The 16522-nt window shown below is 45.2% G+C and overlaps 1 protein-coding gene across 4 annotated transcripts in view; it reads left to right on the forward strand.

Annotated features, from left to right (window-relative positions):
- LOC146863403 (PC-esterase domain-containing protein 1A-like) overlaps window positions 1-16522 on the forward strand; it is a 408407-nt gene that overhangs the window by 258395 nt on the left and 133490 nt on the right. For all 4 annotated transcript variants that reach the window (XM_085642832.1, XM_085642831.1, XM_085642829.1 and 1 more), the window contains one exon: window positions 1664-1735. In XM_085642832.1, the coding sequence (XP_085498958.1) occupies window positions 1664-1735 (72 nt within the window). The remainder of the gene's footprint in view (window positions 1-1663; window positions 1736-16522) is intronic.

Here is a 16522-nt window from a genome sequence, read left to right on the forward strand (position 1 = left end):
TTTGGCCAAACAATACATGATGGTCCGGATGCTGCAAAGTATGTGCTGCAGGCTGGCCTGAACTCTACTGGTGACACAAGTGGAGCTATTGGCACATGTTCCATGCTCAGACAGCACACCTGGACGAGATCAACTGGGTGTTAAGGGGATGTGCAAGTGTGCTAGATGGACAGGGTCTTTTTGCTGCAGGCTATTCAATTAAAATGGCATTCATGCCTCAGTTAGGTCCTCGGACTGTTATCACCACAATGGAGTTTAGGGGCTGCTCTGAGGGGCTAGTGTACAAAGCCTGAAGTTGGCAAGCCTCTTTAGTTTTCCCTCACAGGCCTGTGGGGGGGAGGCGGGCTCGGGAGCTGGGGAAGCTCTTCCCCAGCTCCCGAGGCTTTGGGGAATAAAAAGAAATCCCTCTGGTGCCTGCACCAGAGGGATTTCCGGTGCCATGTGCCAGGACATCCGGGAGCCGTCCTGCACACAAGTGCACTGTGGCCCACGACGCCTCCCGGCCGTCGAGCGCACATAAGGGGTTGATGAAGAAAGGTTGGAGACCCCTACTTTAGTTACTACTAAACATTAAAAGTGATGGTGGTGGTCGCTGTTTATCTTCGAAGGAAAGATGCATGTATTCCCAATCCTTAATGACTGACTAATAAAGGTGGACTCTCTGCAGTCCGTCCTAAACCGCATTCGGATGACTGAGAAAATCAATCACATGCTTGGGATTTGAGTGAGCTAAAGAGAAGAGTACCTTCATAGGGGCTGTTCTTGCCACTGTAGCATTCCAGGATTTTCCCATGCCTCAGCAACTTCGCCGACATCAATGATTTGATTCTGATGTTTCGGGCTGAATCCTGGATCTCTGTGAAGACAGTTTAGAGGCTTCTAGTACTGCCTGTCACGCCTGTCCTTGTCGCTAATGGCATATGCAGGCCTTGTAGTGGAACCTTTTGGCTTCAATGGACCAGCGTGCTTTTCCTACTCCATCCTGATCTGCGCAGGATCTCGATGTGGCAGGGTGTTCTTAACTCAGATTAATTGGAGTAGCGTGTGTAGTTTGTCTACCTACTGACCTGAAGTGCTATGAACGCCATTGTTCTTTGCATCACATCAGTATCCTTACTGCATTATATTTTCTCATAAGGCGTGTGAATATGTGGAACAGCCTGCACACTGATGTGTGGGAGATGGAATCAATTCACACAGGTCTGTGACGGAGGCAAGTTTATGACTAAGGAAGTGGTAGTCTGGTGTTTTAAGTGGTGGCTGTTACAGACCAGGAGGGAATCATCTACAATCAAATTGTTTGTACATGTTTATATGTTCTTGATTAACTGGACAGGTACTGTGCACTCAGCATGCTCAGATTTCAGGTAAATTGACATTGGGCTCTAGTTAAAACTAAGTGTGTTCATCTTTCCTCTTGAAAGCCTCATAAACAATAATTGTGAAAGTGTACCATATTGAACTACTATGGTTGTGGCAGGACACTTCGTGATATGTTATGCGTTTTTCATTGTGCGAGTGGAGTTGGCTGCCTTGGGTCGCTAAAGGTGATATGTATACTTTCAATTCCTGTTCTGTGTAACCCATGGTTACCTGTGTAGATTATTTGGCACAGCAACAAACCCAAACTCTTACCCAAGTTTGGCTTGTCTCCACTTTCCAGATTCCTGCTGGACTGAAAACATCGACGATGCGCTTAGATGGTGTGAAGAAGGCTTTCCAGACCCAAGCAGTGGTAATACTTGTATTTGTGCGCAAAACATGGGTGGTACACCCACGCTTTGGGTGTTAGTTCTATATCCTGCACATGGAATGCCAAGTGAATGTGAAATCAGCACTTTGTGCTTTGTGCATGCTATAGTATTTTGTGGTGGGATGCCACTCCCACCAATGCCAACTAAAAAATGTGCCCTTTCCCCTGTTACTAAAAAGCAAATCTTGTGGAGGAAAAGGTTTGTTCTGAAGCTTGTGAAATGTATACAATTAACATATCTATTTTGTTTGCTTTTTGTATACAGCTTATCTTTAATAGATAGGGTTGGTGTTTACGTTTTATATCTATCTCCACAGCTTTTTTTGGGGGGTGGAGGGGCTGTTTGTTTTTGTTTCTTACTGAACCTCTCTCCGATTTCCAATCTTGTGGGTTTTCTGCACACATAGAATCTTGATTGATAGGCAGACAGCAGAATTACCCCCGGCCCCATGTGGGATCCTGGAAAAAGACACCCACACTCTTTCTGGTGTGTTTTTCAAGTCCAGTCGGAGGCCATTAGCCAGGAATATGCTCTCTGGTATAAATGTTGTCCAAGGTGTATTGCGCAAATTGGAGTGGAAAACATTTGAAATTGGAAGATTGGCCTGTAGACTACTTCATTTTCTTTTTATTTCGTGGGTGTTTTATGATGAGTAGTTGAAGTGCCTCAGGATCCTTTTCAATGATAATTTTAATGTTTATTGCTTGAATGAAGATCCATAAGATGTTGAACTAGGGTTACAAGTAAGTAACTTTCCCTTCTTACCTTTGACCCTGCCCGCAGGTAGGTCGCCCCTCAGCCGCCACACGGTCCTCCTGCGATGCTGCCCCTGCTGTCGCCTTGCTCCCGCTGCCTGCCTCGTGTTGAGTGAGTCCTCCTTGGTCTCTCACTGGTAACCTGTTCCTTTTCCTTCGTTTCTCTGCTGTTGGACCTTGTGCCCCTTCCCTCGTTTTGCTATCTGTGCCCCTTCTCCCCCGTTTTGGAGTGTGCCCCCCCTCACTTGTTGCCTGGTTTCATTCCCTTGTATTTCTGCCGTTTCCTCTCTGTGCCCCCCTTCCCCCATTTTGCCTTCTGTGTCCCATTTCTCCCCCCTCTCCCTCCGTGCCATTTTCCTGTCCCTGCGGCCCCGCCCACCCGCTGTCCCATTCGCAACCCCGCTTCCGCCTCCCAGCTGCTCCGCCCTCCCACAGCCCCTCATATGGAGGCCGCACAGCGGATGCACACAACGGCCGCGCCGCTGGCGCGCCAAAGGCAAGCCCGTCTGCGCCCATCCGCGCCCAGTGCCAGAACCCCTGGCCCTCGCCGGAGCCAGAGAACCCGACTGAGCTACGACTCCGCCGCCCTCAAAGCACTCAACACCGGACGACCACCCGCCTGCCACTGAGCCACCCCTAAGCGCACCCACGGACCCTTCACCTGCCTAGCCTGCAAATTCACCTGCCTCCGTACCTGCACCCCACCCACCGGACCCAACACCAACATCAGCCACCTCAAGTGCATCCTCCTAAACACCCGCTCCGTCCACAAGCACACCATCGAACTCTGGGACCTCCTCGACACAACAACACCAGACGTCACCTGGATGAACGCCTCCTCAGCCCCCGACATCGCCATAGCCGTCCCGGACGGCTACAAAATCAACCGGAAGGACCGCACCAACCGAGTCGGAGGAGGAATCGCCATCATCTACAGGAACACCATCAACATCACGACCAACGCCAAAGACACACTTTCCTCCGCCGAACACCTACACTTCCAAAACCACACTCAGAGGAACCTTCATCTACAGACCCCCGGGCCCACGCGCACAATTCAGCGAAACCATCGCCGACTTCATCAGCCCACACGCCCTAGCCTCACCCGAATACATCCTTCTAGGGGACCTGAACTTCCACTTGGAGAACAAGAACGACAACACCACCACCCTGCTCGCCAACCTCGGACTCAAGCAACTGGTGAACACCCCCACCCACTACGCCGGCCACACGCTTGACCCCATCTTCTCTGCCAGCAACCACGTCTCCTTCAGCCACTCCACCGGACTACACTGGACTGACCACCGCTGCATCCATTTCACCTTCAAGAAGACTACTTCCCAACACCACACGCAACAGATCCCCCGCAGATACTGGAGCAAAGTCACCACAGACCAGCTAAACACATCGCTGAGCCAGAACCTACCAGTCGACACCCCAGACACCAACAACGCAGCCCAGAACCTCGCACAGTGGATCACCAACTGCGCCGACGACCTCGCTCCTCTTAAGAACCCCCCAGGCAAGACCAGCAACAGGAAAACCACATGATTCACCGACGCCCTCAAAGACTCAAAGAAATCCTGCCGAACCCTCGAAAAAGCCTGGTGCCACGAACGGACGACCGAAAATATGACAGCCCTCAAGAACGCCACCCGCGAACACCACCAGCTGATCCGCACCACCAAAAGGACATCGTTCAAAGAGCGGCTGGACAACAACACCAACAACAGCAAAGAACTCTTCAACAGAGTTAAGGAGCTCTCCAACCCTAGCGCCAGCAACGACATCGCACCGTCGCAAGACCTCTGCAACTCCCTCACCACATTCTTCTACCGCAAGATCGCAGACATACACGACAGCTTCAGCACCCAGACCCTGCCTCCAGCCACCGAACCAACAATCACACCCACCACCCTCAGCGCCTGGACCTCCGTCAGCACTGAAGACACCACCCACGTCATGAGCACCATCCACTCTGGCTCTCCCTCGGACCCATGCCCTCACCACATCTTCAACAAAGCAGACGCCATCATCGCACCCCACCTACGGAACATCATTAACAACTCCTTCACGTCAGCCACCTTCCCAGAAAGCTGGAAGCACGCCGAGATCAACTCCCTTCTAAAGAAACCCACAGCCAACCCAAAAGACCTAAAGAACTTCCGCCCCATCTCTCTCCTTCCCTTCCCGGCTAAAGTCATCGAGAAGACCTTCAACAAACAACTGACTGCATTCCTCGAAGCAAACAACGCACTCGACCCATCCCAATCCGGATTTCGAGCCAACCACAGCACCGAGACCGCCCTCATCGCAGCCACCGACGACATCAGAACCCGGATGGACAATGGGGAAACAACCGCTATCATCCTCCTAGAGCTCTCGCCCGGCTTCGACACCGTCTGCCACCGCACCCTAATAACCCGCCTACACAACACTGGAATCCATGGTAAAGCCCTGGACTGGGTCACCTCGTTCCCCTCCAACCGAACCCAGAGTCCACCTCCCTCCCTTCCGCTCCACAGCCACCAAGGTCATCTGCGGCGTACCCCAAGGCTCCTCGCTCAGCCCAACCCTCTTCCATATCTACATGAGCTCCCTCGCCGCCATCGCACGCGAACACAACCTCAACATCATCTCCTACAACGATGACACCCAGCTGATACTCTCCCTCACCAAAGACCCAGCCACCGCGAAAACCAACCTCCAGGAAGGAATGAAGGACGTCGCGGAATGGATGAAGCTCAGCCGTCTGTAACTGAACTCAGACAAAACTGAGGTCCTCATCCTCGCACAATCCCCATCCGCCTGGGACAACTCCTAGTGGCCCATAGCGCTGGGCACTGCACCTACACCCACAGACCACGCACGCAACCTGGGATTCATCCCGGACTCCTCCCTCACGATGACCAAACAATTCAACGCCATCTCCTCTTCATGTTTCAACACCCTGCGCATGTTTTGAAAGATCTTCCGGTGGATCCCCACCGAAACCAGAAAGACGGTCACCCAGGCCCTCGTCACCAGCCGACTGGACTACGGGAACGCCCTGTACGCAGGAACCACAGCCAAACTCCAGAAATGACTGCAGCGAATACAGAACGCCTCTGCACGACTCATCCTCAACATCCCTCGCCACAGCCACATAACTCCCCACCTGAGAAACCTGCACTGGCTCCCCGTTAGCAAGAGGATCACGTTCAGGCTCCTCACCCACGCACACAAAGCGCTCCACGACATGGGCCCCGAATACCTCAACAACCGCCTCTCTTTCTACACTCCCACCCGCCAGCTCCGCTCCGCCAGCCTCTCCATCGTCCTACAGATCCGCAAAACCACAACCGGAGGAAGATCGCTCCCCTACCTGGCCGCCAAAACATGGAACTCCCTCCCCGCACACCTTCGACTGACCCAGGACCATCTCACCTTCAGGAAGCACCTCAAGACCTGGCTATTCAAGCAGTAAACTACACCCCCCTCCTACCCACCCCCTCCCCCCCCCCCCCCCCCCCCCCCCCCCTTCAGTGCCTTGAGACCCTCACGGGTGAGTAGCGCACTCTATAAATGTATTGATTCTTAGTGTCAACTTGGGTCTGATGTTTGGAACATAAGTGAGATGGCAAGTGGCTGCATAGGGCCGCTGTTCTATTATCTATGAGTCAGAGTAGTGCCTTTAAATGCTGGTGCACTCTTTTCGTCCTTTGCCTAGACCCTCCACTTTGTGAACCCTGCAAACCATCTCAGTTTAAATCTTGTGTTCCTATCCTTCCCTGACTAGGGTCCTCTCCTTGGTAAATCCTGCCAGTGCATTTGACTAGTAGTCAAGATAATTAAGGGTTATCCCTACACGCTTTTTCTGGACATGTTGCTACATGCTCCCCCACGCAAACGCATTCCTAAGGCCTTTTTTGCTCTCTGCTCTCTTGTAGAGTGCGGCTATCGCATCTGGTGAAGCCAATGTTAAAATTGGAACCTTTGTGAACATGGCAGTGCTCTGCTCCTCAACATGTTCTCTTGCGTCCAGCTCTTCTCCCTATTTGCTGTAGAACAATTAATGTTTCTACATAATTCTTGTTTTGCTGATGTTCATAGCTGGGGTTTTAGATCTTTATGGCCGAATCCTCTGTTAAGAGACTTTTGTTTTGTGAGGGTTGTGTTTGCAATGCTGTCAAAATAAACCATCTTTGACTTCAAGTTTGTGGTTATGTTCTGGTACATCTTGCAAGGAAGCGAAAGTTAAGAAGGTATATTGTCATACATGCAACTAAGCAAAGTTCTTTTTTGTTTGTTCTGCAAACATCAAAGGACTAGGCAAGTCTGAAGTGTTCTTCCTGGAGGATTGCACTAGTACTGTCTGTACCTGCCCAAGCAGTCTATCTATGAGGCTTCACATCAGCACAACTGAAATGCCTTGCAACACAGTTTTACCACGGCGTAGACCACCCCTCAGGTGCACAGTGGGCTAATAACAGGGTATTCCCAAAGAGCTGTTATCCTGCTAGAACATACTCGTAGGCGTAGGATGTCTCTTGCTTCAAGCACTTTAATAAAATAGGAGCTTTTCCAAGTCTGGGGATGGTGAGGAATTTGGGGAAAGAAGCATTTTGGCAATCTGAAATACTGTTCAGAAGCCAACATAAGCTCAAAACTCGATGCCTTTTGGTGACTGGGTGATCATATGGTGATCAACAAGTTAATAGGGACATCTCCCATTACCCAACTGATGACTTTACTCAAGACTCCATTCCAGCTTGGTGGGTCACTCAAGTGAGTTTTCAGCTCTTATTAGCCTTGTTCATTCAACCCATTCATGTAGGGCTCACTTAACATCTTCGATTGGGCCCACCTATTAGGACTGCAGTCTATCTCTGTAGAGTCACTCAAGGTTGTTGTGAAAAGCTCTATCTTGGTGGCAGTCTCCAATTTCTTTGAAAAAGTAATTGTTGAGCAGACGTTGGCTCTGTTTTTCCTCTGAAATCGTGTCAGTTGACTCTCTGGTGGGACATTCTCCACCCTCCAGGCCCCTCGTTTGGGACTTTCTTGATCCCCATCACTCTGGTACCAGTGCACTGTTTTGGGAAAAATAGCATATTTTGTATGCTCAGAATAAGAGATGTGTGTAGTCTTTAAGGCTATTGAACTGGGCCTGCACACTCTGATGCTATATTCACTTCACACGGCCAATTGGACATTCTTTTGTAGGACATTGTAGTAAAAATAGTTTTTAAGACATTCAAAAAAATAAAATGTGGCCACCATGGTTGTGAAAGCATTCAACGTCAAATCCGTATTAAAATGTTATGGAGACTTGGTTAACATGCATATCTACATTATAAATGCACTTGTGGAGCTGTACTTTTTCTTTTCACTTATCGATGTGTGTTGGACACTTTTGTGACTTAGGCTTGAAAACCAGTTTTTTCCTGCCTTTCCTGAAAGTCATAAAGTTTTGACATACTCTTAATGAAAGAGCAGCTCCACGATGGAACAACTTACTTCTAACTGGAAAGGCATGAGGACCACCCATTAAAGCTTTCTTAAATTTTGGAATGCAGAGATTTACTGTTGAGGACAGCAGAGCTTTAAATTATATGTAGAGTTTAAATTTCCTTTGGAGAAAATGAGGGACAGTCTTCTAAGCTCACCTTAACATAATTCCCAGTGCCTTCAAAAGAATTCTCTCAGGCACCGAAAGCTAATGCAACTCAGCAAAGGCCTACGAAGTAGAAGAGAATCTGTCAAGCTAAGGCTAATTTAGCCATAACTTGCCCATGATCTACATGTTGCATAATATTTGTGCCACAAGGCCAGGCGATATTTTGTATTTATTTTCTCCTGATTTGCCACAACCTCCTTTTTGTGCTGGGGGTGCGCTTGAGGATTTTATCTGATTCTGTACGAGCACCTGCAAACTCCTGAATGGCGCTGCGCGGTGCTCAATTTCTTATTGATATGTCTTACATCAAACATGCATCTGAAGAATCTAATGGATGTCTTTTCCATCTCGGGTCCCTCTCCGGATTGAGCTGGTGGCTTAACTATGGAATGGGATAAGAGCAACCATCACTTCCCTCAGCTAGTCTGTAGCCATGCCTGCTATTTCTGGAATTGTGGGGAGGTTAGAGACGGGGAAATAAGCGTCATAGATCTTCCCTCTCGTCACACTTCCCATCCTACCAACCGAAAATTGGGAATTGGAAGAGGAGTGTCTTCCTGATCAAAATTGAGTGAAGTAGGCTTCTGCGTTTCACAGAACCCACTGCGAACCCTATACTAACAGCATGTAGATCAATGGTAGACCAAGGAAAAGGGGAATGGGATGAGAAAAATTAATACTGGATATAGTTGCACTGCCTTGTTGCACAGCTGCTCTTAATTGTTTTTTACATAACATTTTGGACAGTTTATGTAGATGTTCTCTCACGACAAACATGGAACCAAATCAAGTGTCCGAAGCCTGTAACTGTCAGCAAAAACCTGTCTAGTGAGCAGGTTGCAGGATTTTCTGCCCAAGGAAGCTCAAGATATCCTTGAGAAGGAGATGCCATTGATGAACACAATATTGCACTCATTATTCTCCCAGAATCCCACTTTCACTTGTCAGGAAAGAATGTCAAGTAATGCTTTCCAAAAATGTGCAAATGATACAACCTTAAATAGCATGGATTCTTAGCCTACAAGTGCAATGACATTTGAAACATATTTGAAAATTTGAGGTTAAGGTATAATTTAAACCGAAGCATATACAGAAATACATGAAGGTTTTCTCATATGGATTAATATGGAAATGTGTGCTTTATGAGACCAAAAATGTTTGCTTTAATTCATATTGGCCTGGCAGGTTCCTCAACTAAAACGTTTAGCAATAACCATGTGAAAAAAAACAAACGGAGTTGAGAAAACAAAAATGCTGCCTGTCAACGCCAGACACTTGCCAATGCTTGGGTATTTGCATCTTTGGATTGTGATTCTGGCTCGGTCTCTACATTTAAAAACTTAAAGCTGTTTAATAAAGAGATGTTAGACTCTGAACCAGAAAAGACAAGTCTTATTGATAAGCACCTGCTCCTGTTTTTGAGACCACCAATGCTTGGGAATACTTGTAAAATCACTACAAATCACTACAATGATGAGTGCAAGTTCTTTCCACTACCTCAGTATCAAACCTCTTAAATAATTCCTTCTGATATTGAGGGTGACTGAGTCAGGCTTCTAGGGTGGCTGGATTTCTGCTCAAGAAAGAACCAAAACGGCTGTTTTTGTCCACCTTAACACTCTTTCATAACCATTGTTTCATAACTCAAAAGCAGATGGACTCTGTTGAGGACGTCCCAAGCTATTTTAATATTACAAAAATAGTTCCCATACTTCTTGCTAAAAAGCAACCGCACCCAAACATTTAATACAAACCTTGAGGTGCCTCTGCTCAAAGGGAAGTGAGGAGGTCTCCTGTGCTATAAAGCAGTGGGAGGGATAGAGAGCTAAAGAAGAAACAAGTCTTTTTCTCTAGTTTGACTGCTGCCGGAAAGAACTGTTAATGTGTGCAGTTGATTAATCAGTAAATCTAAAGGCTGCTTGGGAACCAGCACAGGCTTTAATTGATGGAGTGCGAGTTCGTGTTATGGTGTTTTTTAATTTTTATTAGCATTTCAACAGTTGCGGCCAGCAGTTGCACAGCTGCTCTTAATATACACTGAATAAGACAAGTAAAGACTTTTAGTATTGTTATGGCATATGCTTTGACATCTTGCATCTGAAATCTTCTATGATGGATTGAAACTCAGTATATTTCCAGAGAAGAAACAATGAAAGCTAATATATTACCCTCAAACCACACACTAAGCTAGAAAAAAAAGCAGTCTTCAAGACCGTGATAACATTTTGTAGTTCAGATTATGTTTAGCTTACTGGTTGATACCGGAAATGTGAAAAGCATGCTTTAACATTATAGTTTGCATAAAAATTAAACATCTGCTCATTCAAATCTATACCTTGATACCATACATGTTGTAGTAAGGATCTAAAGTCAGAGGAAAATTATTTCTTATAACTCCTCTTGTAGAAATAATGTAGATGGAAATGGACTCTTACAGTCCATATTAAAAAAATCATGAAATGTTTTAAGTGCAAAATCCTTTTCTTTTTATATGCGTACTGTACTGTTAGACTATTTTGTTGACCCCAGTTATGTTTTCCATTAACTGTACAGAATAATCAATTACAAGGATTCTAACTTCTCAGGGGTGTGGAATTTAATAAAATATCTACTCGACCACATGACAGGTTGCTTTATAAATCTGTTTGTCTTGTAAAAAAAAAAATCTAATTGTCCCTGTGGTGTCACCTAGTACTGTGACAAATTGACAACAATTTCATTATAGAAAAACTCTCACATTACCCTTTCCAATTATGCCAGGGCTCATACTATAGTGGGTTTTGAATGACAATTTCCCTATTTTGCCACCTTTTACATACTGTGGCTAGAGGTAGCTTTAAGGAATATTTCCAGGGTTGGAATGCCCTTTTGAATCCTTGCAAGCTTACTACATTGTATGTTTTAGGGGGTTTTGCCAGCTCTTCTTTTCCCATATTAAGAAATGTTGGACCTTTTCTCCTGACCATGGCAGAATTATAGCTTCTTACAGGGTTGAGAAAAAAGGAGTTAGAAGGAAAGTGAACTTGAAAACGCTCAGCAGATTTTCGCATGAGCAAATCTACACCTGCATATTTGCTCTTGCTGAAAAGTAGTTCACCAATATTTTATAGGAGTGTGATTTCCTGACCTACATCTGTAAATTCTTGTGAATTCATGAAAGCCGTAAATCTGCACTAATGCAAGGACATATACCATGGGTGCTATTTCTTTAAGAAGTGGGCTCTAATTAAGTCTGGAGTTAACCAATACCTTTTTGTTTTTATTAAAATTAGTAGTTTTGTTCAGCGCTAGGGACTACTGTGGCAATGTGTGCTTTTGAGACCATAAAATATAATATCTTTTTGTCAATATTTGTTATAATGGGGAGGACCTGGCATCTCCCACATATAATGGGGAGGACCTGGCATCTCCCACAAAGTTTCACAAAAAGCATATCAGAACAAGACACACTATGACAAATCAAAAGGCTGACCACCAATATCAGTGCAATTGGCTTTGCCAATGCTGGTTTATTTACAGGTTTCCTTATCTTGTTGAAACTGAATGCACTTATTTTTCTGTTCTGAATATTTTTCGGAAATGCTAGCATTAATCACACATTTTACTAAATGATGCTTCAAAGAAATGTTACCCATTCTTTTGTGAACATTTTGTTTTGAAAGCAAAGAATCATCAATCTTGCTCTCAAGCTGATGCAGTCTGGAAACATTGTATGTAGCAACATATTGTTGAACTTGGCAAATGCGGGTACAATTTTTAAACTGCTTACAACTTTCACTTGGAGAGCTCACCCTAATAAGAAAGCCTTTGTGTAAATGAACCATAAATACAAGTTCAAACAGCATTAACATGTTTACAAATATTACCTTACCTGCAGACAATGCCTTTCCCTGATCCATAACATGATACTGTAAACTGGCAGCCAAAGGTTGTGTGCTTACTTGTTGCAAGGATAAAACAAAAATGAAAATTTGTTGTCCTTGACCCCAAACAATATGTCCTGGGAGAGCTATAGAAATTCCAAACCCCACAACTTCTGAACAAGTAGTCCTGGATGCAACAACTATCCTGCCTAGTAAGGACACTATGGACCATGAGCAACTTGTTCTCTGCGCAGTGAAGAGTCATACGGTTATTACCCACCGCCAGAGCCCTTTCTAAATTTGTCCTGTCAATTTTACGCAGTCTCTCAGCATCCACCTGCTGGGAAAACTTTCTACACTTCTTTGTATATTGCATTCAAGAAGGGCTGTTGACGTGGTTTTTGAGGACCTAGTCCAAAGTCCTGTAGTCCCATATTATCAGAAAGAAGGGATAAGTGTTGTTTCACCTGTTACAATGTTGAAACTTTTAGCCAATCAAGTTACAACTTCCCAACACTGCAAGTTATCACCCCTTAGTGGTGTGTCTGAACATAACGTGGGTCGGGCCTGCTGATCTTTAACTCTGTCACCCAGAAAACGTGCATGACATCCTTTAGTGTTTAACAGCCACACTAGCCATTCCCTTTGGTCCCTGGAGAATTTCATGATGTGTTGCGAAGTATGGTGTTTAATGTTTCCTCCGTGTAGTTTTTGAACCGTTGCCTGTTCGCAAATGTGGGAATGTTTGGTGTATTTAAATCCTTTTTCTGCTGCACAGTTTTGTTCAGGAAAATCGTTTGATGTGGTATCTGGCATGCCCCGAGTCATGCACCCCAACCCAGGATGCACAGCTGAACAAATGTATATGAACTATCCAATGAAGGTCCAGGATTATCATGCATTTTCTTTTACCACTTTATTCCATAAGAAATATTAAAGTAATCCATGTTTAGAAAAAAATGTTTCCATTCTATGCTGAAGTTCAACATGTGCCTGCACAGGCTTCACTCATAAACACATAGAGGTGCAAGATTTTGCATAATCCAACATGGAAGATTTAATCCCAGTGTATTTCGGGCTCATAAAAAGCATCAAAGTAAAGACCACGTATTTCCCAAAAATAATTTCACCAACATGAGAAAAACTTCAATGAAATGAAAAGATGGTGGCCCCAAGCCGATACATGATGCACTGTAAATATACTTCATGTTGCAAAATCTATCACCTTCACGTCAACCGAAAAGTTCACATGTCACATTTGTGTGATATATTTACACTGACGGAGCGTGTTCTAGGATAGAATGCATCAAACACTGTCTTGAAAATATTGAAGGATATTACATGTTGGTGTGAGTTCTACCACTACAGATATGAAAAATGCCCTGAACCTACCAATCTTCAGATCTCTAAATTGATTTCAAATAAACTGTGTCCCCCCAAAAGTTAAACCCTTGGGTGGAAAATTGGAAAAGATTCAGAATATATCCGCTTTGTATTAGTGACCCTATTTTTCTTTGCTTATGGTTTAAGCCGATCATAAAACACTGGGTCAGTCGTAAGCTATCATGTGGTGGTATATGGCAGTGTTCCCATTGCATATATTTAAATATTGCATGTGAAGTACTTGCTTTATGCAAGAAGTGGACACAGTAATGCTGAAAACCGATACATTTCCTCATAATTAGAATGGCCTTCACTGATTTTCTCTGAATTAAAAACAGTGGAATACATTAGATGGTACTAGGGATGATAAAATCATTTAAAGAAATGAGAAACTCATATGGAATTTGCAAAATTTCAGTGGGACCAAATATATCGTACAATACCCTATCCTAAAGAATTCCATCAAGAACCAGAATAGCAGAAATGTTCACCAGGGTAAGGGCTTTTCGTACTTTGTGTGATGAAGAATAGGATGTTAAAACCAAGTTCACCAACAGAGCGTTGAGCGAGCTATTGTCCATTTAAAAAGCAGGAAAAAGTCATTCGCAAAACCAATCCGAAGGATAAGAAAAAGTATCGTAATTGTAATCCACAGGTACAGACATGGAGAAACAAAGTACCTCTTTAGCTGAAAGTAGAATGCATGTGATCTACCTTGTGGAGGTAATGGCTCAGAGCAGAGTAATTGGAAGAGAAGTCCTCAAAGTAGACGGAAGCTATTCGATCTATTTTTGGCAACTCTGTACACTGTAGAACTTCGAGTAGACTCAAATTGTGGTGTGTTTACGTAAACACCATCTGTGTCGGGTTTCCAAATAGAAATCTGTGTTTCTGTACAAGTTGTTTGTACAGTAATTGTTGATGTAGCAGGTAAAATAGATACTTAATTATTTACTATCCCAAGCCGGGGGGTAGAATCTTAATCGCTGGTCAAAACGTCCACTGGGACTTCCTCTATAGTAGTGAGAGGAAACTGGTAACTACGTGGCCTACCACGTGGCCTACTGTGTAGAATCTGCCACATGATGTTGCTTCATGAGATCGATTGACACAAATCTCTTGTTTTTGCAGCCAGCATGGGGAGGTAAAATACACTTCAACAGCCGGGACAGGTACAGGCCCAAATTCTTTCTTGTCCACTATTTTCTCCCGGACCAGTTCACCGATCTTGAAGATCCAACAAGAAGCTGCTGGTCCTGCCTTCACTTCTTCAGTGGTCATGCGTTTTACTTGGACATTGCTTTGTGAATCCCGGAAACTGTTTAGTTCCCGTAAAACAGTCAAAAGTTCATTGATGTTAAATGGTGTTCCATGCTGCCACTTTGCAAAGACTGTCGAAGTCAGGTATCCACCTCTTAACCCCAAACAGGATCTTGTAGGGAGTCTGACCACCCAAGGATTTTCTTGGAAGACTATCAAGTGCTCTTTGTATCCCATATAGGTGATTGACCCAACTGCGACCTGAGTCTGATACCCTCGCTGTTAGACTACTTTAAGTCCCAGTTCTTCCTCTCCACTACCAAATTTCCTTTGGGATGGTAGGGGAGGAGTACCACACGGTCCCATTCAATTTTCCCATTGTGTCTTTGTATGGCTTGGAGGCATACGCTGCCCCTTGTCAACATGGAATGTGCCAACTGCGTATGTCCCGATGAAGGCTTGCAAGTATTTTATAACAGTTCGAACATCATGCGATCGCTGTGGCCAAATCCATAGGAATCGAGAGCAGAAATCCACTGCAACCATGATGTATTTTTAAGCCCCTCAGATTGTAAGGGGCCGCGGTTATCCAAATAAATGCAAGCAAGAGGCTTGTTTGATATCAAGGGCCTCATGTAGGTAGCCAAATACCGGTCGGTAACGGCCGATTTTCGGTAAATATGTCGTTACCGACCGGTATTCAGACAAGTGAGATGTAGGAGTCCAAAAACCACTTTTCGGTATATATGAGGCGGTAAATACCGATTCATATTTACCGAATTCCAAAATACCGAATCAGATTTACCGAATACATAATTAACGATTCGGTAAACATGAAGTGGTAAATATGAAGTGGTAAAATCTAAAATGACATGTAGGAGCACTCGGTAATTAAGAAATCCAGGAAAATCGGTAAATAAGAGTCGGTAATTAACACGGATTGAAAGCAGGTGGTAACCATCAACAATGCATATAGGCAAACCCAAAATGCAACAGCGTGGACAACATGGCCGCCATGTACGTCATAGCAAGGCGCCTACGTCTACAGGCAGCAGGACTGAGGGTGTGGCGACGGGAGGAACAAATCTACAGACAGCGCATCACACTATTCCAGCTGACTGATGCAGAGATACATGAGAGGTACAGGCTACACCCCGAAACCATCATGGACTTAATCAGGGACCTTCACCCACTCCTGGACCAGCCAATAAGAAGGGCGCACGCCATACCCCCACATGTGCAGGTGCTCTGCAGCCTACATCTGTTGGCATCCGGCAGTTATCAGGTGGTGATAGCTGCGGTGGGTGGGGTATCCCAGAGTTGCCTGTCACGTTTCTTCAGGAAGTTCCTGGATGCCATGATGCAGAGAATGCACCACTACATAAGCTTCCCAAACACACAGGCTGCACTGCAGAAAACAAAAACAGACTTTTATCACATGGCACAGTTCCCCCATGTCATCGGCTGTATTGATGGTACACACATCCCAATCTGTCCACCAGCTGATACAGAGCACATCTACAGGAACAGGAAGTCCACCCACTCCATCAATGTGCAGGTGATCTGTGATGCAGGGAACATCATCACAGATATTGTTGCAAAGTTTCCTGGGAGCACCCACGACTCTTACATCTTCCAGAATAGTGGGATCTACACACGACTGAGTGCCGGAGAATTCGGAGAGGGATACCTGCTAGGTAAGTAACAGTGACGCCCCTTGAAACCTGCAAATCATAGTGTATAGAGGCATGTTACTGATGGTTCCCTTTTACTCATCCAGGCGACAGTGCATATGCATGCCGGTCATTCATCCTCACTCCCTACCTACACCCAGCAACCCAGAGTGAGAGA

Source organism: Triturus cristatus, chromosome 2_2 (genome assembly GCF_964204655.1).
Source record: "Triturus cristatus chromosome 2_2, aTriCri1.1, whole genome shotgun sequence".
Lineage (NCBI taxonomy): Eukaryota > Metazoa > Chordata > Amphibia > Caudata > Salamandridae > Triturus > Triturus cristatus.